Source organism: Poromitra crassiceps, assembly GCF_964638095.1.
Source record: "Poromitra crassiceps genome assembly, chromosome: 2".
Taxonomy (NCBI): domain Eukaryota; kingdom Metazoa; phylum Chordata; class Actinopteri; order Beryciformes; family Melamphaidae; genus Poromitra; species Poromitra crassiceps.
The window spans coordinates 82,703,655-82,725,120 of record NC_139624.1 but is presented as its reverse complement, the minus strand read 5'-3'; the positions used below and the strand labels follow the sequence as shown (position 1 = coordinate 82,725,120).

The 21,466-nt window shown below is 43.3% G+C and overlaps 2 protein-coding genes across 3 annotated transcripts; one reads left to right on the top strand and one right to left on the bottom strand.

Annotated features, from left to right (window-relative positions):
- Positions 1 to 351: 351 nt before the first annotated feature.
- On the bottom strand, positions 352 to 16,722 carry atp6v1ab (ATPase H+ transporting V1 subunit Ab). Its single transcript, XM_083658144.1, has 15 exons — positions 16,605 to 16,722; positions 12,682 to 12,782; positions 11,083 to 11,211; positions 10,162 to 10,376; positions 9,914 to 10,051; positions 7,235 to 7,386; positions 6,954 to 7,116; positions 6,753 to 6,861; positions 6,304 to 6,426; positions 5,852 to 5,966; positions 5,044 to 5,107; positions 4,127 to 4,330; positions 3,640 to 3,734; positions 1,509 to 1,680; positions 352 to 1,078 (listed from the first exon to the last, which is right to left on the bottom strand). Exons 2-15 carry the CDS (start codon positions 12,761 to 12,763, stop codon positions 986 to 988), a joined length of 1,854 nt encoding a protein of 617 aa, XP_083514270.1. The 5' UTR covers positions 12,764 to 12,782; positions 16,605 to 16,722; the 3' UTR covers positions 352 to 985.
- A 424-nt stretch (positions 16,723 to 17,146) lies between these two features.
- naa50 (N-alpha-acetyltransferase 50, NatE catalytic subunit) lies at positions 17,147 to 21,451 on the top strand. Of its 2 annotated transcripts, none has more exons than XM_083654074.1 (5): positions 17,147 to 17,329; positions 18,682 to 18,815; positions 19,428 to 19,547; positions 19,681 to 19,747; positions 19,897 to 21,451. In XM_083654074.1, exons 1-5 carry the CDS (start codon positions 17,322 to 17,324, stop codon positions 20,072 to 20,074), a joined length of 507 nt encoding a protein of 168 aa, XP_083510200.1. In that variant the 5' UTR covers positions 17,147 to 17,321; the 3' UTR covers positions 20,075 to 21,451. The 2 variants fall into 2 exon arrangements, with proteins under 2 accessions (XP_083510200.1, XP_083510199.1); XM_083654073.1 differs by having other exon boundaries at positions 18,679 to 18,815.
- The last annotated feature ends 15 nt before the right edge of the window (positions 21,452 to 21,466 follow it).

Sequence of the window (21,466 nt, the reverse complement as noted above, 5' to 3'; positions counted from 1 at the left end):
CCTTCATTCATGCAGGAGTCTTGAGTACAACCAGCTCCCAATTAATATATGCCATACATTTTTGTATTGCAAGTATAAGATCAGTTTTGTTGGCTAGAATCAGGTTAAGTTAAGATTTTCCCCCGTTCATACTTCACTATTAATAATTAATTGCATACACTAAAATCAGCCATAACCTTCTATTATTATTTTTTGAGATCATTTCTATCCACCAAGCATGACAGGGAAGGCAGTGTGCTGGCGATACAAGATTCCATCCAGAGTATGAGCGATATGCAGAGAAACCAGTTGAACAAGAAGTGTAAGCAACGTAACATCAGTGGAGACAATGAAGCCACACAGTCACACACATCACGTTTTCCCCCACATTTTAATTCTTTGGGAGGAACATGTAAGTGTTGGACAGTTGAGCGTCGGAGTCCGACTCTTACACATTCACACAGCAAATACATTAACACTGCACAGCTTTGAAACGATCATAAAAACAAAAAGAAAGAACAACAAAGCCTTCACGTCATAATGCTGCCAATAAATAGACTGATCTTATTTAATGTATCTTCAATCATCTTCTGTACAGATATGCTCTATGACTGACAATTACATCAATGGAACAATTGTCTTCAGGAAGACCAAATACGGCTACAGACAGAAATCATGTAAACAGCAAGAAAGAAAGGAAGGGGTGGAGAGATCCCTCTTGCATACATACGTATATACATACATACATACAAGTACACACATAAACACACACGATGCACACGCACACTCTCCGATCGATGACCATGCAGAGGACCCAGAGTAAGCCTATGTGAGGCAACGAATAATCATGAATACAGTACATCTTTCTCTTTTTCCTCCACATGGAACTGCACACACACACACACACACAAGCTCACAATTATCAGTCACAAAGGGGCACAGGTTTTGGGAGGTGGTGGAATGTGATTGTTGGGTGGAGGAGGGGTCAGAGATGAGAGGTGGAGGCCTATTCCTCCAAGGTGCGGAAGGAGTTCTGCATGTCCTCCAACAGCTGGACGTAATCCGCCTTGATCTTAGCCTCTCCGTCCTTTGCTGGGTCCTGTTCCAACACAGAAAAACAACACACACACACACACACACACAGTTGAACAACATGCAAAGCAAACAAGGGGTTCAGGTCATAGTGCTTGTTTTCATTCATGTGCTTGGAGTACCTGACGGGTGGAGTTTACCACATCAGGTACAGTTCAAACGATGTGAGGTATCTGTCTATTATTGAGAAGTATGTTTAATTGGCTTATCTCAACGTTCAGGAACTACATTTATTGTGGCAAACTCGAGCTAAACAGGCTAATACTATCCAGCCAATGCATATGGAGAACTTGCAGTGTTAATAAAAGACACACATAAATACAATTATAGATAAAAACTATCAGATGTAATTTAACTTTTTTAAATGTAAAATTTTACAATCAGTAATCACAAGAAAGAAGAGACCTGTGGAAACTGTTGGAGGCAAAAACACACACCTTAAACTTCATGGAACTGATCCGGTAGAGGATTTCTCCCATGTGCTCTTTGATCATGGCCCAGGTGATCTTGTTGTCACTCTGAGCCGTGGTCTCCACCGCGTGCCGCGCCATGTCGTAAAAGGCTATCATGTTGGACAGAATGCCCACCGTCTTATAGAAGGGACAGAACCTGAGGAGGTACACACACAAAAAGATTCAGAACCTGAGGAGGTACACAAAAAAGATTCTGTGACTACCGTAAATTCCGGACTATAAGGCGCACCGGTGTATAAGCCGCACCTTCAAAGTTGACTATTTTTTTCTTATACTGTATAAGCCGCACCGGACTATAAGCCGCGGGTGTTTTAATGGTATTTTTTGTTTTTTTTTACAGTGCACACAGTGTCCGCGGTGTGGCGAAAAGAGGGCAAGAGAGGAAATTAAAACAGAAGTGGATTTATAGTTAGAAAGAGTGCTAAAGAAGAGAGAATTCCGTTTTTTATTTTTTTATTTTAGTTACTCACAGTACTATTGACCAGTCCAACTCAAAAGATATTCGGCAGTTTCACTTTGAGCTCTTGTTCCGCTGCTGTCCATCAATGGTTATGACGAGTCTCGCTGGGTACAGTACGCCAAAGCGATATCCATTGACTTTAACCTTTTCGATGATGCTGTTGTATGTTGCGCGTTTCTGTTGCACCAACGCGGAGAGGTCCTGCCGGACGAAAAAGCGCGTACCCTCCCAGGTGAGGGGCTTCTTCCCCGCAGCCTGGAGGATGAGTTGACGGTCGGGCCAGCGGAGTAGGCAGATGAAGATGGCCCTCGGTGGCAGGCCGGGGTCTGGACGTGGCCGAGGCGCCCGGTGTGCCCTGTCCACCTCTGGTGGTTTCTCGCCTTCCTTCAGGTCCAGGATGTAACACAGGATTTTGCCACGAAAGCGTCCATGTCACCAATCTCAGCTCCCTCTTTTACATTGATCAGGCGAATGTTATTTCTTTTACTCCTGCTGATTAAGTCATCAACCTGCGTGTGCAGGGGTTCGATTTGTTTTTGCATTTTATCCACTTTCGGACTCACTGTGTTGTTTTTGTCCTCCAGTGCGCTGATGCGCTTTTCCGCATTAGAAACTCTGTTCACGGTTGTCTTATTTTCTTTAGTGATTGAGTGGATGGACTTCTGCACGTTTTCAAACTTGTTTTCAAGCTGCTCAAACCTCTGAGCGATGTCGGACTTAATCGATAGTGTTTCACGGAGTAAAAGTTTAGCCCAAGCCGTGTATCTCCAGCCTCCAGCAGGTGAGTCATTTCCTCATTCATGGCGGTGATTGCTTCGTCTTTTTCTTTCTGCTTACCTGTGTTGTGTTATGTTATGTTATGTTATGTTGTTAAAAGAGGGCAAGAGAGGAAATTAAAACAGAAGTGGATTTATAGTTAGAAAGAGTGCTAAAAAAGAGAGATTTTTTTTTTTTTTTTTTTTTAAATCCATAGATAAGCCGCACCGTTATATAAGCCGCAGGGGCCAAAAAAGGCCAAAAAACGGGAAAAAAGCCGCGGCTTATAGTCCGGAATTTACGGTAATTGAAATTTCTTTTATCAAGTTTTTTTCTCCCATTTTCTCCCCAATTGTACTTGGCCAATTCCCCCTGCTCTTGTGGGTTGTTGCTCCACCCCCTCTGCCAATCTGGGGAGAGTTGTCAACAACTCAACAACTCTCCCCAGAGGCTGCCTCCTATACATGTGCAGTCGCCAGCCGCTTCTTTTCAACTGACAGCGAGGAGTTTCACCGGCAGGACGTATCCCCCCCCCCACCCCCCGAACATGCGCTCTGACCGACCAGAGTAATAGTCCTAGTACAGCGACCAGGACTCATACCCCACCGACTTCCCACCCACAGACACGGCCAATTGTGTCTGTGGGAACGTCTGACCAAGCCGGAAGCACCACTACCGGGAAGTGAACCCGGGTCTCTTTACTTCAACACTACACAGACGCCCCGACTACGGTAACTGATTTTCTTCTTCTTCTTAACCCTTAAGCTTTTTTCCACCCCACATTTCACAGGACACCTCACTCTTCACCCCTGGGACTCGCTGACCTCTGGACAGTGAGGAAATGGGACTAAATAAGTGAGTAGCTAGGTATAAAGTTACCTGTCATAGGGAGTGTAACCGTTTTGCTGCAGGAAGTCGTCTTTGAGCAGCTTAGCCACCTCCAAGGTGATCTTATCCGTTTCTGCCAGCGATGCCTGTTACAACGACAATCAGGTGTGTGCGTGGGGCTCTCATTACATTATGATCACGGCTCAGAGTGACAACAAGATCACCTGGGCCATGATCATCAGCATTAATACATCAGTACAACGATCAAAAAGGAAAGGGGGTTCCTTTTTGATCGTTGTACTTGATTGTTAATCACTCAATCACTCTGTTTTAGTTTTATTACTGTGAAAAAATAAACCTGAACCAATCGCCTGTCCCTTGTCAAAGCACCTGATCGTGAGATTATAGCTTTGTCATGATGAATGCAGGTCAGGGATGCAGTTCAAATGACACCTATTAAAGATGTCGATGTGAATGTAAGTTACTCGTCCGACAATCAAACCACTGGCACTGAGACAAGAAACCATGTCAGAATTACCTTTCCGACCAGCTGCACAATCTCAGCCAGGTCCTCCTCCTCCTGCAGGATCTCCTTGGCCTTGGTGCGCAGAGGCACAAACTCAGGGAAGTGCTTGTCGTAGTACTCGTCCAGAGCACGAGTGTACTTGCTGTAGCTGATCAGCCAGTTGACGGAGGGGAAGTGTTTCCTCTGAGCCAGCTTCTTGTCAAGACCCCAGAACACCTGAGAGAGGAAAGGAAGGGGGTCATGTTAGGAACTAGGGATGTTCATCAATTGTTAAGGAATTGAATCGATCATGTGGAATTTGGATCGATTATTGTTATTATTATTATTATTATTATTTTTATTTTTTATTTTTTTCGTACTAGGTTTGGGTGGAATTCGTTCCTCCTCGCCCCACTCCATTGCACAGCCGACTAACGTGAGGTGGAGCTTCATATAGTCTCTAGTTTTCTGGCTGGGCACGGGCCTTTGTGCCAACAAAACTGTTTTAAACATGGGGAATTCACACCGGCATGCGCCGGGGACACAAACAAACGCACCCAGCGGTCTGGCTAAGGCCTGTTGATTTGACTCTTGTGCTGTCAGCTAAGCTGGAAGACGCCGATTGCCTTACATCATGTAACCTGACATGTTTGTTTACCTGGCCACAGCACTAGTGTCTGATATTCTTACTACACAGCGGCATCGCCATTATAGCTGGCCGAGAACGCGCAACGTTATTACCAGACCAGAGTAAAAAAAAATATATATATATATATACTGTATATATATTATTATTATTATTACGCTATCGATAATCGATAATTGATCGTTAATTTTTCCCGATTTTCGATTATGGAAATTGTTCAAAATGAACATCCCTATTAGGAACCAAACAAACAAACAAACAAAGCCGATCTATTTCATAAGGATGACACAGTGTGATCATGTACCTGTACAATACCAAGGGTGGCTGAGGTGACAGGGTCAGAGAAGTCGCCACCAGGAGGCGACACACTGAGGAGACACAAAGCATTTTAACATCACTTAAAGGATCAGTTTAAAACATACGTTGTTTTAAATGCATTGCTTCTCATCATAAATCATATGAAAATAACAACAAAGTCAGCAATGATTTGGTTTTGCCAGCAACCCTCGTCTATGTAATGTAGCTGGTGCCCAATGACACCATGTCCCAGCAGCCACAGAACTCCATCGTATTAAAGATTTGTTTTGAATTAAAAACATGTCAAAGAGCCTGCTGTTGCTCTGGGCAGCATATTTCATCATCACGATGCACCGGGCCGGCCAAATCTTTCCTTCAACAACTTGATAAGCCGGCTGTAAAGATGTTTGCGATCTCAGGAAAGTAGTTCCGTAGCACCGAAAATGGTCCCCAGTGCAATGAAGAATTTGTTCCCTGTGACTACAACAGCCTGCATCCGTGGAAAGAGTTAGTGATTCTTAAAATTGAAACTATGTCTTTGTGAGCTGTATTTCAAGGTTTTTAGCTTACAATTGGAGTCAATGACTTCTGGGTTGACAGCTATAAAGGGTACGTGGGAAGTCCGAAAGTAACGTGAGTAGAGGAACCGCAATATTGATTTTGTTATTTTCATAGGATTTGTTGATGTAAGGAATGCATTAAAAAAACATTGGCCTAAAAGTGGCCTTATCTTTTAACTCTGTTTTTGTTATAGCCCATACCATAGAAGATAAGTAGAGCACTGACTCCCTCTAGTGATAATAAGTAGTACTCACGCTCCCACAATACTGACACTGCCCTCTCTCTCGGGGTTGCCCAGACACTTCACCCTTCCAGCACGCTCATAGAAGGAGGCCAGACGAGCACCAAGGTAGGCAGGATAACCACTGTCTGCAAGTGCACACACACACACACACACACACACACACACACACACACACACACATCTGACTACTATTTTGTGCTTTTGTACTAGTTTATGATCACAAATGCGATGAGAGGGGTGAATACTGCATCACCATACTGGCTTCTCAGATCAAATACTGTACAATAAAGGTACTAGCTCCACCTTGTGGGGAAATCAAGCATCAAAAAGGAAAACAAAATGAAGAAAACACAGGTAGCAAGTAGCGCTGTAGTTTCTTCAATACTAAATTCCTTGCTGTGTCTGTGGGAAGCTTTTATCTGCTTTTAGGTTTTAATACTCCCCAGCAGGATCCATACGTACCAGCAGGCATCTCAGCCAGACGGCCAGAAATCTCCCTGAGAGCCTCGGCCCAACGGGAGGTGGAGTCGGCCATCATGCTCACATTGTATCCCATGTCTCTGAAGTACTCAGACAGCGTGATCCCTGACAAGACACACAATTCATTTGACTTCATTTACAAGCAATCTCTTAAAGAGGGTGAATGAGTAATATATCTATCTATCTATATATACAATGTGTTTGTTTGTTTCAAGTTCAAGCGTTAGCATCTGTAAATGTGGGAGCGCAGTTTCCCCAAATAGAAAAACTACATAATGGGGCTTTAAAATGCTTTCATTGTATGCTTTATTATACTTCATTGTTCTGTGATTGGAAGATGTGATTAGATAACAACTTTGAACTATCAAAGTGTCCCAGGGCCACTTAGGTTAATGAGTATTCTGTGAGCCATGTGACTTGTTGGCAGATACCCGTGTAGATGGAAGCTTCTCTGGCAGCCACAGGCATGTTGGAAGTGTTGGCTACCAGCGCTGTTCTCTTCATGATGCTCTCAGTCTTCCCGTCCACCTCCATGGTCAGCTGTTGGCCAGACACACTCATCATCAAATGTCTAGAACGCCAATCCAAGTCACGCCAGTCAGTCACAAAACACCACGACTATCTTCACCCACCTCAGGGAAATCTCGCAGTACTTCTGACATCTCGTTTCCACGCTCCCCGCAGCCGACATAGACGATGACGTCGCTGTTGGAGTATTTGGAAAGAGACTGGGAGATGACAGTCTTACCACAGCCGAAGGCTCCTGGGATGGCTGTGGTTCCTCCCTGCACACACCTGCACAGAGAGGAAAGGAGACAGGGAGAGTAAAGAAAACATAAACATTAGAAGTCCTACTTGGTACCAGAAATGTCTATGGCAGGAAGAAATCACCAGGGGAGGGTCAGAGACTTACGGGAAGAGTGCGTCCAGTACTCTCTGTCCAGTCAGCAGTGGGTGGTTGGCGGGAAGCTTCTCTGTGACGGGGCGCACTTGTCTAACGGGCCACACCTGCACCATGGTGAACTTCTCCTTCACCCCCTCAAACTCTAACTCCATCACCACATCCTGACACACACAGACACCACGTATCATTAGGTCATCCTCAGATGAGCCCAACTGGACTTTCCATTGTTGGGCTTTACAATGCTCTGTGAGGACTGAGGGGCGTAACTCCTCTCAGCCCTGACCAACTCAAGTTCGATTGCCAGTGCCTTGCTCAGGGGCACTGACAGGAGTATTAACCTTTGTCAAAAATGGAGAGAATGCACGCCGTGAAATCTCACCGTGAGGTGCCGGTGCCGGACAAGAATCCATAGGAAGAATAGTTTAATAAATGAGTTTAATAAAAAGACAACGTTTGGGCCTGGTGGCCTTCATGACTTGACAAAGGCCACCAGGCCGAAACGTTGTCTTTTTATTAAACTCATTGCATCGGAGCCAGAGTGTGCGCTTTCTATTCTTCCTAAGGAGTATTAACCTTAAAGGAGGACTTACCTCCAAAACACTTTTTTTCAGCTTTTAACCAATATATATGACTTTGGGGGTGATGTGTGAAGAATTCTGGTCAAAATTTCCACATTTGACACCAAACTGTTGCCATTTTACCATTTGTATCATTTTTCAGCAGCATACCTGGCATAAGCGCCCTCTAAGGGTGTAACACTGCTTTTTTTTTTTTTCTCAAATGAATGGGATATTTGACACGTCATGACGTCATGGTGAACCAAAGACTATGGGATTTCAAGATAGTTACTCCCCTACTCCCCCTGTACCCTTTCGGCTCCTCACAACTCCAAGCCTATTGCCATGATGTCACTTGACCTGTTAATTTATTACAATCGCCTGTTATTTTCCTACCAACTCCTATGTAACACAATACTATCAATAAACGCCACTATAATCATAAAAGGAAGGACATAGCAAGTAAATCATTCCCAACCTTTTTCATACTAAGGGGCCCTATGATGAGATTTGGTCTCATGTAAATCTTATTTTTTATTTTTTATAGCCTAGATATGATTTTGTCCAGAATTCCATATAATTAGGTTGAGAGACAACGAATGCTGGAATCCTCTCAAGGACGACTGGTGGTCTTCTGTGCCCCTTTTCGCTGGGGACACAGAGCTGCTGCACTGACTGCCCGGAGGGAGGGAGGGGTTTATTGTGTGTTTGCAGCAATCAGCTCCGAGAGCCCAGCATCAAAGTGAGAGCCTCAATTTCATCCTTCCGCAAACAAATCTTATCGCAGCGCACATGTAAAATATAACGCTATACTACGACGTGACAACGTGACAAAGCTGGTCTAAACACATCGGCTACTATAATAACGTCACTGTGTACAAGCAACGCCAACTTTTCAGGAAATGTCAGCAGCGACTGGGGACTGGGGGGGGGGGGACTCGCTGTGTGTGTGTTTTGCTGCGCGGAATGGATTTGATCAGGCAAGTAGCTCCTGTGCTCTTAAAATACTGAACACCACGTTGTCATATTTGACATATGTCTTCATTGTAGACAGTTTATCGCTGAATGTGTCATTACATTATAAATATCTTACCTGAATAAGCTCAAATGCTGTTAGAGGATTATCACACCGAGTCTGATGCCCTTTCTGCGGCCACGCAGCAGCTCGTAGGCACCCTGCCTTTTAGAGCGCGAGCACGAGCTGCTGTGTGCTCAGGCAGCGGGGACGCGCGGGCGGAGCTCTTCACAGGTCTGACACTGCCCTGCCTGCAGTAACTTTTAACAAGAATCACGAAAAGCCCCAAAACGCAAATTAAAAACGGATTTCATTGCGCGGTTTATCTCTAGTTAGACGAGGGAATTACGTGGAGAAATCTCGCATTGTGTTACCCCAGAGCGAGAGGTTTGTCCTATTGTGGGTGTGCTGCTGTTAACGAGCCCATGTCACTTTGCTCTCGTAACGTAGTTTGAGTAGTTTCCATAGAGATACATGCAGAAAAATAATTAAATTTCTAGTTCGCCACTGAATTACCAAATTGATATAACTTTCAACCATTTTGAGCAAAGCTCTTTCCAAACAGGCCACCATCGTTGGCTAGTTGTTGATATTTATAAAGATATGGCCCCTCTCAAATAAATTCTTTTTGAGGCAGTAGGCAAACTGTAATGGCGTCGATTTCCGAAAAAAAATCTGGACTTGAACACAGCCAAAGAGTCCAGTATAGACAAGAGTACCGTATATGTAATTTCTTGGTTTTTTCCATAGGTATTTTCAAATCACTGTTCTAATACATATCTAGGGGGTAAGTCCTCCTTTAACATACATGTTTTTGATGGTGGGAGGAAACCAATATGAGAACATGCAAACTCCACACAGAAAGGACCTAGGATGGACCGGGCTTCAAACCCAGGACCTTCTTGCTGTGGTGCCAACCACTGAGCCAACTTTCCGTCAAAAGCTTCGATCGAGGGCTGACTTTCAATTTATGAGCAGGATTACTAATTGCAACAATACATAGAGTAAAACTAACCTGTCTCACGACAGTCTAAAGACACCACACCGTTAACATGAAGCAACATCTTAATGGTCAACACACAAGCACAGCTGCAGCAGGAGGTGAGAGGAACTCACGGTGACGTCGTAGTTTCCGGGGGGAGCCACATAGGTTACGGTGCCTCTGTTTTTTGGGGGCAGCATGATTTTGTGCTTGATGAGGGAGTTCTCAAACACCATCCCATAGATGTCTCCCCCTGTGATGTGACTGCCAACCTAGACATAGATCATAATAGACATAATAGACATAGATGAAATCAACTGAATGATTGGAGCACTCGAGGGGGAAAACTCTGAAGTCTGGAAACTGTTAAACAGAGATGTACCCGCAGGCTCTTGCCGGGAGAAAACTCCCATTTGAGGTCTCGGTTGAGGGCTCCGATGTTGACACCTCGAGGGATGTAGATGCTTTGTGTGATGTCGTTGATGTCCTTTAGGGGGCGCTGGATACCGTCAAAGATGGAGCCCATGATTCCTGGGCCCAGCTCCACGGACAGAGGTTTCCCTGTACGCAGCACAGGATCTCCCACAGACACACCAGCTGTGCTCGGGCTCAGGAAAATAGGAGTCTGAATTTTTACATATCCACCAGATGATGCATATACTGAATAATGTAGGTGTGTAAACATGCATCCTAAGGTAAAACAATGCACTAGAGGAGGCCGGTTTAAAAATAAATGGGTACGGTTGAATACTACAGTCAGTATATTACATTTCAGTATGCTTATTGTTTTATATGGATCCCCATTAGTCCCCACCGAGGTGAAGACTACTCTTCCTGGGGTCCAAACACATAACTTAAAACATTGGAGCAATAATAAAACAAAGGACAAATTTGAAAAAAATGCCTTAACAGAAATACATTCTCAATATCAGCAAAATTACAACACAAATAGGCTCCAACCGCAACATACAATAATAACTAAATAAATCAATGACAAAAAGTTATCTCGTTATTCATAATAATAAAAAATTACTTTACGATATTTAGAGGTATGCAATTCCAAGATGCAACAGCTCTATACATCACCATCCTCTTATGTGCATTGGTTCTGGGTAGAGGCAGAGTAACGCGACAAACTTAAAACTAGTAGCACTACACTACACACACAGAGTTGGCATCGATCATAATATGGCTGCTTTTCACTTGAAGGCCTATGAGAAGGAACACATAATGGCCCAAGATGGGAGCTGTGACATGAAGGGAAGTCAAAGAACAGATGGAATGTAACTTAACAAAAGGATACACGTCTCCTCGTAGACCTGGATGGTGGCCATGTCCCCTTCCAACCTGATGATCTCTCCAACCAGCTCGCAGTGTCCCACACGAACCAGCTCGTACATGGCTGCTCCTGCCATGGCTGTGGCTGTCACCACTGGAGGGGAGGGGGGAGGAAAAACCAGCCAGGTAAACAGCCAGACGAAATACAGTCAAACGTAGGGATGGGTATAATTTCGTATTTTTCTGATATCGGTGCTAAAACGAATCAATACTTTTTTATTATTATTATTTTTATTAAATGTGGATTTCAATTGGGACTTGCGCGCTCCAAACGATGATGTTAGTGACGGTGCATACGGCGCTGGTTTTGAAGCACTGGAGGGATATTTCACTCAGCAGCTCGGGCATAGCACCAAAATGAGGCACCTAATTCTTCGTTGCAATTCGGTACCGGTAGTACCGGTTGTAAACGTACCGGTATGGCTCATTTCCACCACATTTTACTGCCCTGTACAGCTCGTCACCACTCGGCTCTAATCGTATCAGCCCTATTGACGTTTTGCTTCCACCGCGGATCATGTGCCCCCACCCACCCCCGCCCACAGCTGGTCGTCTAAAAATAGCGACCGCATATCTGTCCTTCGGCTATAACATAACGTTACAATTAAATCCATCCACAGAACTTTTAAACTGTTTATGAAATACTGGTGCCTCTAAATGACCTACAGTGTACATGGGCAAATGTGACAATCGGCCAAGAGAATGATATCACAGGCATGTGCTGTGCTGTGCGGGGACGGGAGAGGTGCAACAGAGTGAAGCCTCTACCCCGCAGCCTCTCACCAGGCAAGACCGGGGCTTCCAAACACCCGCTGCGGCCTAGCGGAGCGCTGCAGCCTCCTCTCAGCTACAGAGCTCCCTGAGCGAGCAGCGGACTTTTTTCTCAGACAATTGAACACCCGCCACGATTTTATTTCACTGGAGGTGAAGGCAGCGACACAAAATACTGATGGAAATATACATAACAGAAGATAAGGTAAGACCACTAAACTGGTATGCAGCCGCCAGCATTGCATTGACAGTCAGTAGACAGAGTAAACACGATTCTCTCTGACCAATCAGTAGCCATCAGAGTTTTACGTCACCATTTGGGACCTACTCGCCAGCCCGAAGTACCCCGACGAGGCAGGGACCAAAAGTAGCACGACTCGGCCTAAAATCAAACCGAGCTGGGCCGGTTTTTGACGGTGGGATGAGACCAAAAGTCGAGTCGAGCGGAGCGGGACCGCGCTACTAGCTGCTGTGGAATTGGGCATAGTGATACCGGGTTTTGGTACCCAACCCTAGTTAAATGACACTGTCCCACAAAACCACAGAGTTTCAAAAGTACTCCATCTTGTATCTCCTCCCAACGTAAGTATTGTTGGTACAGAAGTGGACTGTATATTGTTTAGCAGCATATGTGTTATCTTTTTTGGATATATGAAAGCTTAAACCTATTAACGGTCAAGAAAGGGTTGGACGTAGATAAACAAGCAAGGTAGTAGGAACCCCGTGTTCATTTTGAAGACTTGACATCTCGCTGTAGGAAGACGAAGAGTGTGATAAAGGCGATGGTGGTAACCTGGTCCGGAGACTCCATGCACATATCCAAACTCGCTCTCTCTCTCCTCATCCCGGATCTTGGGCAGCTTGGACATGTCCATCTTCACAGGCTCAGTGTGACTGTAAAGACAAGAGAGGACATTTGTGAGGGAAACATGATCAATACAGAAATATAGGCCAGAGGAAAGTGAACAAAAGAGAGAAGGGTGCAGGAGAGATCACTTTCCCCAATAATTGTTGAATTTAAGTTGCTGCAGTGGTCAAACCTTCTCGTCAATGTTCTTTCAACAACATTACATAACCTCTCCATCTATGCTATATTTGATTTACTGAGAACGTCAATAATGAGCCATTAAACCACTGTGGCTAAAGTGCATTGATTACTGTTTTTACAGGCAATTTAATCTGAGACCACAAAGAGAGTGACTGTCCTATCTGAGGATTGGGTCAGTATTGACTGGGTGAGTATGAGCATGCTGAACTCATTCATTGCGAAATTAAAGACATCAATCCATTTACGAACATCACTTATAAGCACGTGCTTGTACCTTGGTGGTGGCTAGGGGTGGGAATCGCAGAGTGACTCACGATACGATACTGTCGCGATACTTGGCTTTCGATCACGATACAGCGACTCTGCAATAATCGATACATTGCAAGAAATTTCATCTGCGATACATCACGATATTTGTGTAACTGAAGAGGAAAATATACCCCTAAAGAGGCAAACAGCAGGAATGATCTATTAATTTATAGAATTGACCTGAAACAATGTAGAACAAAGTGCAGACTGCATATTGCCTCTTTAACACACGACACCGACTGCAACTTGTTCTTGACTCCACGTGTGAAGTCAAAATGTTTAAAGGAAGGATACAAAATAATGTCTCACTAAAATCTTTTCAATCTGTGTAAATTATGTTTACAGGAAAAATTCATGCAAAAAAGAATGCAAAAAATACACATTTCAGGATAAAATGCCACGATATGGCATCACAATACGGTATCACGATACAGGTGCCAGTGTATCGATAATGTATCAAGAGGGAAGTATCACGATATATCGATATTTCAATACTTTGTCCCACCCCTAGTGGTGGCACCCCCTTCAGTTCACTGTAACCATGGAAACCACTAGGAAGATACAGCAACATCACAGCTCACGACTCTCAGCAGCATCCTGGAGCTCCCTCCCTCCTCAGTTATAAACTCCAGTAAGAGAGGCAAGTGTGACGCAGCAGGCTAACATTAGAGGGGAATCCCACAACAGCAGCACTGACTATATATTTATGTCTCTTTCTCTCTCCTTGACACATACATACTGTACATCCTTTTTCATACAGAGACTTAGAATTGTTTCCCGCAGGACCACAGAGGATTTCAACTCTTTATTTTCCTATATCTGTAAGTAATTCTTATTTCTCTGTGTCACATATCCTCCCTGCACTATCCTACACACTCTAGCAGCAGCAGAAACAAACACAATCTGTCATCGGCTCGGATGTGACAGGAGTCGATCCCCACAGGCAGCCGACTGCAGGTCTGTGCCGGCATTAAAGAGAGCGGCTTCATCCTATGATATCTGCCTCAGCAGCAAATGCAGGTTGATTTCGATGTCCCACATCATCACTCATTCTTGGTCTCAAACCCAAATGGACGAACACACTATATTCTAATTCTAATGCCCTTTTATTGTCCTTGCCACAGATTTACACATCTTCCTGTTTAAGCTAGGCTGCTTATATCCCATCTGTGCAGGGATAAAGGCAGCTCCACCAATAGGTCTCTGCAGGAACTACAACCAAGACACCGAAAGGGGCAGCAGCACACTGTTCCTGTGGCAGAGTGATGGAACACACAGGCCTCTCTGTTGGTCTAAATTCACTTACTTAAAACTGTTATTATTGCAGTCTACAAACAGTAGACACATTTAAATTGATGCTTGCCATAACCACTCACAGACAACCACATTAGAGTAATGTTTATCCCAACATAATATTGCAGAATGGGAGTCGTTCATGCTATTGTGGTAATAATACATTATGTGTTTTTAAACCCTGTCTGAAAACCATACTGCCCTTGTGGGACTCATTTCATCTGATTTGCGGTGTTGTTAACTGCATTGACAGATTATAATCCAACAACTCCCCTTCTTGGTGTAGATCTAATGAACTGTTGTTCTGACTTCCCCACCTAACAACTGAAATAGCCCTGCAGCTTTGTAAAAGAGCTTCCAAAGAGTAGCAAAGAGGGGAGATAAGATACAGTAGCAAAACAATGTTTAGGCCTATTGTTCCCATGATTTAGTCTATTTCAGATGACAGACCACTGCTTGATTAATTCTGAGCTGCAAAACAAAAACATATTACATTTGTTAATTCTTGCAATAATCCTTCTATTACAGCAACATACTGTATTGTACTGTAGTATTTGTTACAGCCTTCCTTACAGGCTTTTACAATCAAATTCTGATTCTCATATCATAATTCTAGACAACAATTACACATTTAGCCTGTTAATAATTTCCAGCTACATGAGTTAGTGCCGAGCGTGCTGGGGAACAATATACATGACACTTCATCATATGATCCTGGCACATGACTGGCTGGCCCCACTCGACGAGGCTGCTGTTTAAGGAAGTGGAAAACTAGAGTGGGGCAAAATTGGGAAGTTAGAAATATGACTGTGTGGAAATCCTGGAAAATCAGTCCCCAAGCAACACAGAGACAAAAATGGCAATGGGGTATACTCAATATCATTTTTCCCTTTCTTTACTCTAATATTGATTGAAGCCGTTAATACGCCTACCAACCTTTCAGAATCAGAATCAAGATTATTTATCTCGCCAAGGTCTGCTTTCACATACAAGGAAATTGACTTGGTGTGGTTGGTGCACAAACATATGAAACAATTAGAATATATAAGATCTAAACAAATAAAGAATATAAAAAGATGCAAAGATATTAACGGATATAAACAGTATTAACAGCCTGTAAAGATATCAACCGTTTTAACAACCAAGTGTGGTAGCCTAAAAATGTGCTATTTAACAAAATATGTGCAGGGTGCATGAGTAGCAGCAGTGCTGAGCTTTGTATTGCACATGAATTTGTATTGCACACGAATTTGTAATTGAAATGAATTGTAAGTTATTTGTCAAAATCAATCAGTCCAGAGACCGGTTGATTTTTTTTAAAATAGATACAAGAAAAATGATTGCTGGTGCTTGCGACAGAAAACAAAATGCTGACTTTTGCTTTTCTATGCCCATTCTTTAATGTCTGAGCAAGAGGACAAATAGTTGAACGAGATGCAGGTATTTAGTTTTGGTGTCCATGCAACAACAAAAGTTGCCTCCTCAAAAATGTTACATACAAGTGAGATGGCCATGCACAGCACTGTCCTGACACACTGATGTTAATTGCAAACCCCTTGAATACAGCTAAGCTAGCAGGTCATACACATTCATATAGGCTACTGCGCAGATAGGTGTGAATGCGAGCGATGAACGATAACGACATATCTCACATGAGATAGTGACCACGGCTTTCTGTCATCCATATCCCCAAACTTAAATCCATTAAACGTTAAATGAATGACATTCTGTTGAAAATGTCTGATGTTTAGATCTTGCTATTGTAAGGTTGCCTACAGCAAGCATAATATACAATGTGAAGTCCCTCACATGACCTAGCATACATTTTCCACATAACTAGGTTTGGTTTGATTTGTTCAGTGCAGTAAGAATAACGTACTAGCTAGCTCTGAAGAGTATTCGACATTCAACGACACAGGCAAGCAAGACGGGTCTTGGCCTGGCAGAAAATCGCTGGCTCTACCATTTTGTCGCAATGGGATACATTAATTCCCGATCAACACATATTCAAGTGACATCTGGTGTCTGTGTTGTGCAATATATTTAGACAACAATAGAAACGTTACCTTCTGGATGGGAACTGGCAGTTTTAGTGTCTTTGGTCTTGCCTCGAGAGAGAGAAATGCAGTGCGTGACAGCAGCGGACAGTGATCAGCTGACTTCATTCACTGCTGCTGTCGTGCCGCTGCAACACAGCTTCCATTCTGGATCCGCCCCCTAGCCTACCTCATCATAGTGAACGTGACGTTTGAGCCAAAATGGAGGCGCAACCACGAATTGTTTTTCTTCTTTTTTTCTTTACTCCATCTTAATTGCATCTAAAAAAATTAAAGGCTATTTATTGAGCTCTCAAATGGTCTATGTATGTGTGGCTTTATGTATCTCAATTTCTTATCTAACGCTATATATTTTAATAGCTTTTAATTTTATTTTCGGAGTAACGGTAGTGTATGCATAAAAAGGGTGCAGTCCAAATGTGTATTTTTCCACAAATAATTATGTTTTGATTAAATCTGTGTCAAAACGAAAGTACTGTAGTTGCAGAATGCATGCAGCGCGTGGGTGGTGCGCATGCGCATGCGGAGGTCAGGGTTGACAGTCTCCACACAGTCGTGGAGAAGGAGTGCTGCGGCTAAGCTAACTGCAACCATCGTAACTAGCTACATGTGGAGGGTAAAACGGGAGGTAACCCCCACCCGAACTCTTTCAAAATTCCCCCTCTTTGGCCAAAAACAACTCTAAACTTCCATCCCATCGAAACTAAGGAATAACAGTGGTTTACAATGAAAGGGTGAGTATAAGCATTAGAGACATGATTGAGTAGCTAGCACGAGTAAAGTTTTTCATGTCTCTTTTTTCAACAGGGGGAGGCGGGGAGGAGACGACCAGGCTAGCTAGCTAGCTAAGCTATTTTCATTATGATGTTGGACAAAAAAAACTGCACTGTGACTGAAACACTTTTGAGTTGAGCTTGCTCGTCAACTCAAGCTGGCTGTCGGTTCGCTGTTTAGTTAGCGAGAAAGCTAAGCTAACTAGCTATCACTGTTGAGCTGAAGATCTGGCCAGTTAGCCAAGCCAGTTAACCTACTTTGGTCAACCTAAATAGCTCAAACTAGGACCTCAGTTAACGTGATTATTAGCTGTAACGTTAAGTTAATAGCTCAAGTAAGCAGCAGCTTCTGTAGTTAGCTAGCTAGTCAACCACTAGCCAAGTTAACACTTGCCATCCATCTAACGCTGGTCAGGTGGCAAGGGTCTCATTTGTCGTTACTTCCTACGTCAACTCCAGAGTTACTGCCAGCATGCTCATAGTTATTTTAGCTATCAAAGTAACGTTAGCAGTATGTAATCCTCATCGTTTCTACGAGCAATTTTAAGTTCCTGAAGATAAAATATGACTGCGATAACGTTGAATGTTAACTTTAATTTTATTATAATGTTAGATGACACAGATGTCCATGGTTGAATTTGTCTGATGTTGGCAAGTCTGTGTTGCTGTCACTGCTGGTACATCCCGGTGAACAACACACGTGACCAACAGCTGTTGTATCTGTTTTGCATGTGGAGTCACCCTAAAAATACCACCTTGAACTCAGCCAAGTCAAGTGGAGAGTTGTGTTAGTGTCGAGATGTAAATCTACACACCTTCCCACAATATCATCCAAGGGAGAAAATAAGTATAGTGTATAACTGCTGGTTTTAGCAGCTGCAAATCATTACACCATACTGTAAGAAACACAGAGGCAAGAATCACAGAGTCATTTGCCTCAGATGTTTATGTTGTGGTACATCTGTGTTGTAGGTGTTTTTGTCTGGCACTAGTAATGGCATTTGGCATTTATGAGGCAGCAGGAATTTAGCTGTCTGTGCATCTGGACTGGTTATAGTTTACTCAGCTGAGTCTCTATGCATATTGTGGAGCTAATTGTCTGGCAGCCGGGACTATAGTTGTTCCAACTGAATCCAGGTGGTGGGTTTGGAAAACCTTACCTGTGAAATACGTAAGCCAGATCCCACATATTCAGCAGTCAGTGTTATCAATCAGGAGGCTGCAGTTTCATCTGGTTTGTTGTTTTACAGTGTGGTTCATTCATGTATTTTTATCCTGACTATACATTGACCGTTTTGCTCTTGTTCCAGTAGCCGGATCGAGCTGGGGGATGTTACGCCCCACAACATTAAGCAGCTGAAACGCCTGAACCAGGTCATCTTCCCTGTCAGCTACAACGACAAGTTCTACAAAGATGTACTGGAAGTGGGAGAGCTTGCAAAGCTAGGTGAGAGACTGCACTCATGTAACTTTTTCATAAACCCAGATCACTTCAAATCTCTCCTTGAAATAGCATTTAGCAGTTTACTTTTTATAGTGATGGTGAGATTAGAAAGAGGAGCAGAACAGGGGGGACATAGAGAATGCACACTAGCAGGATTCAGTCTGGTGGGGCCACACAGTTATTCCAGATGTGATGGCCTGAACCACTTTGCTATCTCTGGGTAAAAAAAAGTATATCTCAATACTATAATCAGGCGGCCGGTGGCTCCACGCGCCGCACAATTGAGCGGGCGAGGCAGCCGAGCTGCGTTTGTGCACATGCGCAGATGGACAAGCACGCTTAACGGCCGAGTTGCGTCTGCTCGAGGGCAAACCAACAAAGCATGGTCTGTCTGTACTCTTAAAAACAAACCACTTTCTTCAGTATCTAATGCTAAAATCACTCTTAGTGCCAACCTAATCACAGACATAATCTAATCAGACCGCTCAAAGCTAATGTTCTATTTCACTGCACTCTCCAATCTAACACTAGGGTTTAAGTAAGTAAGGACACAGGACATTATGGATTCCCTGTCTGTTGGTGATGTTTCTGTGTTTCCTCTTCACTGTTTTGTAGCGTACTTCAATGACATTGCAGTGGGGGCTGTGTGCTGTAGAGTGGACCACTCCCAGAACCAGAAGAGACTGTACATCATGACACTTGGCTGTCTAGCACCCTACCGTAGACTAGGAATCGGTATGCAACTCTGCATTTGTATTGTGTGAATTTGTTGTGCATTTTACTAAACGTATGATCCAACACACTGTAGTGCACATTATGATGTTATGTTGCTTTTTGTTTTCAAAACTTTGCCTTGGTCTCTTTCTAGGTACAAAAATGCTGAATCATGTGCTAAACATCTGTGAGAAGGATGGTACTTTTGACAACATTTACCTGTGAGTGTCTAATCCTGTAATGGTAGAGAGTATACTGTATGTGATGGATGTCCAGTAAAAATAGAAAACAAAATCCAATGGACTTAGAAATTGTAACCATTTCTAACTGTGCTATCACTAACTAGAATTATTTTTTCTTTTCCCCACAGTCACGTGCAGATCAGCAATGAGTCGGCCATTGACTTTTACCAGAAGTTTGGCTTTGAGATCATTGAAACAAAAAAGAATTACTACAAGAGGATAGAGCCTGCAGATGCCCATGTGCTGCAGAAGAGTCTGCGCAGCCCATGTGCACCCCCTACTGGAGAGCTTCAGAAGGCAGAGTAGGGGCACGGCTTTTGGAAAGAGCACAGCTGTGCCCGCTGTGCCTGCCTCCACAGAAACAGAACTGTGACAAATGCCCCAGGGTTGACACATTCAACACTTTGTTCAAAGGACGTTAAAAAGAGAAAACAAATTTAAAGTACAAAAATGGCTGCATTTATTTTGCAAAGGGGTCCCCTTAATTTTGCATCTTTTATCGCCCCCTTTCCTCATTTAGATACAGTAATTGAAAATGACAAAAAGCTCAGAATCCAAAAGTACTCCTATTGACAAAGCTGCCAACTTGCAGTTTTAAGACTCGGTGGAGGGGGAGGGGGAAGGTTGTTTGCAAATCATACTGTTTGTGTTTGAGTTGTTTTTATGTGGTTATAAAGCTAATGGGGACATATCCTTACTGTTTGAGGGAAAGAAAACAGTTGATTTGAAGCGGGAAAGTCTTTGAAAGACTGTCATTGACACGCAGAGTCCCAGCTGGTATCCTTGGAGTGATGCTTCATGACGTGGAACGCTCACGACTCCATTCCCTCACCACCTGAACCCTGGGACCTATGGGAGGAGTTTGACCAGTCTGTTGGTTTGACATGTCCAGAGGTGAAAAGCACAAATGTGCTCCCTCAGTTATGGGCTTAAAGAAGTTTGAACGGTTACAAGGTGGTGGGAAGAGATGGTCACTGCTCACAATTTTCTGAACAATTTTGTTTTTCAGCCTGTTAATTTAATTCCCCTTCAACTGTTTGTTTTTACATTGAGATGGCGTATGGTTCAGAGGTTCTCCTGGGTTTGCTGCAAAGGCAGGAAAGATGGAATCACTATATGAGAGGAGTAGGAATTGTCGAGAATTTTGGTGTGTTTTTGAGAAGAGCACACCACAATTAATCTGGCGCTGCCATATGTTTTCTAATAATCTTGCGCGAATCCAGCTGCCTCACAAGTTTACAATAGTGAATTAACTGAATAATACAGGTTGGAATCACATTTGGACATTTTTCAGCAATTTAATGATTGTGTGCATCTGAATTTGCACTTTTGGCGGTTCTTTAGACGGTGTGTATGTCTCTAAACACAAAGGTGTATCTTGGTTATTTTTGGCACCTTATGTGACCACCTAGGAGAAAACCAGTCTGCAAACTTCCTGCCTCAGCCAGCTTCTGTCATCACCTAGACCTTTACTAGATTTTGAAGCTTGCCTGATAGTCTGGAAGTTTAAGTATGGTCTCTCAAACAGCACTCTACCCAGGGGAAGCTCTGACCCTCTGCATGCAAGGAGAGTTGTGTCCTCTCCACTGTAGTATAAGCATGTTTTCCTTTCTTTGAAGAATTTTATCTTTTCTGGAGCTCTATATTGTAAGACTTTTTAACCTCTAAATAAAGGAATTACTATTTGCATTAATTTGT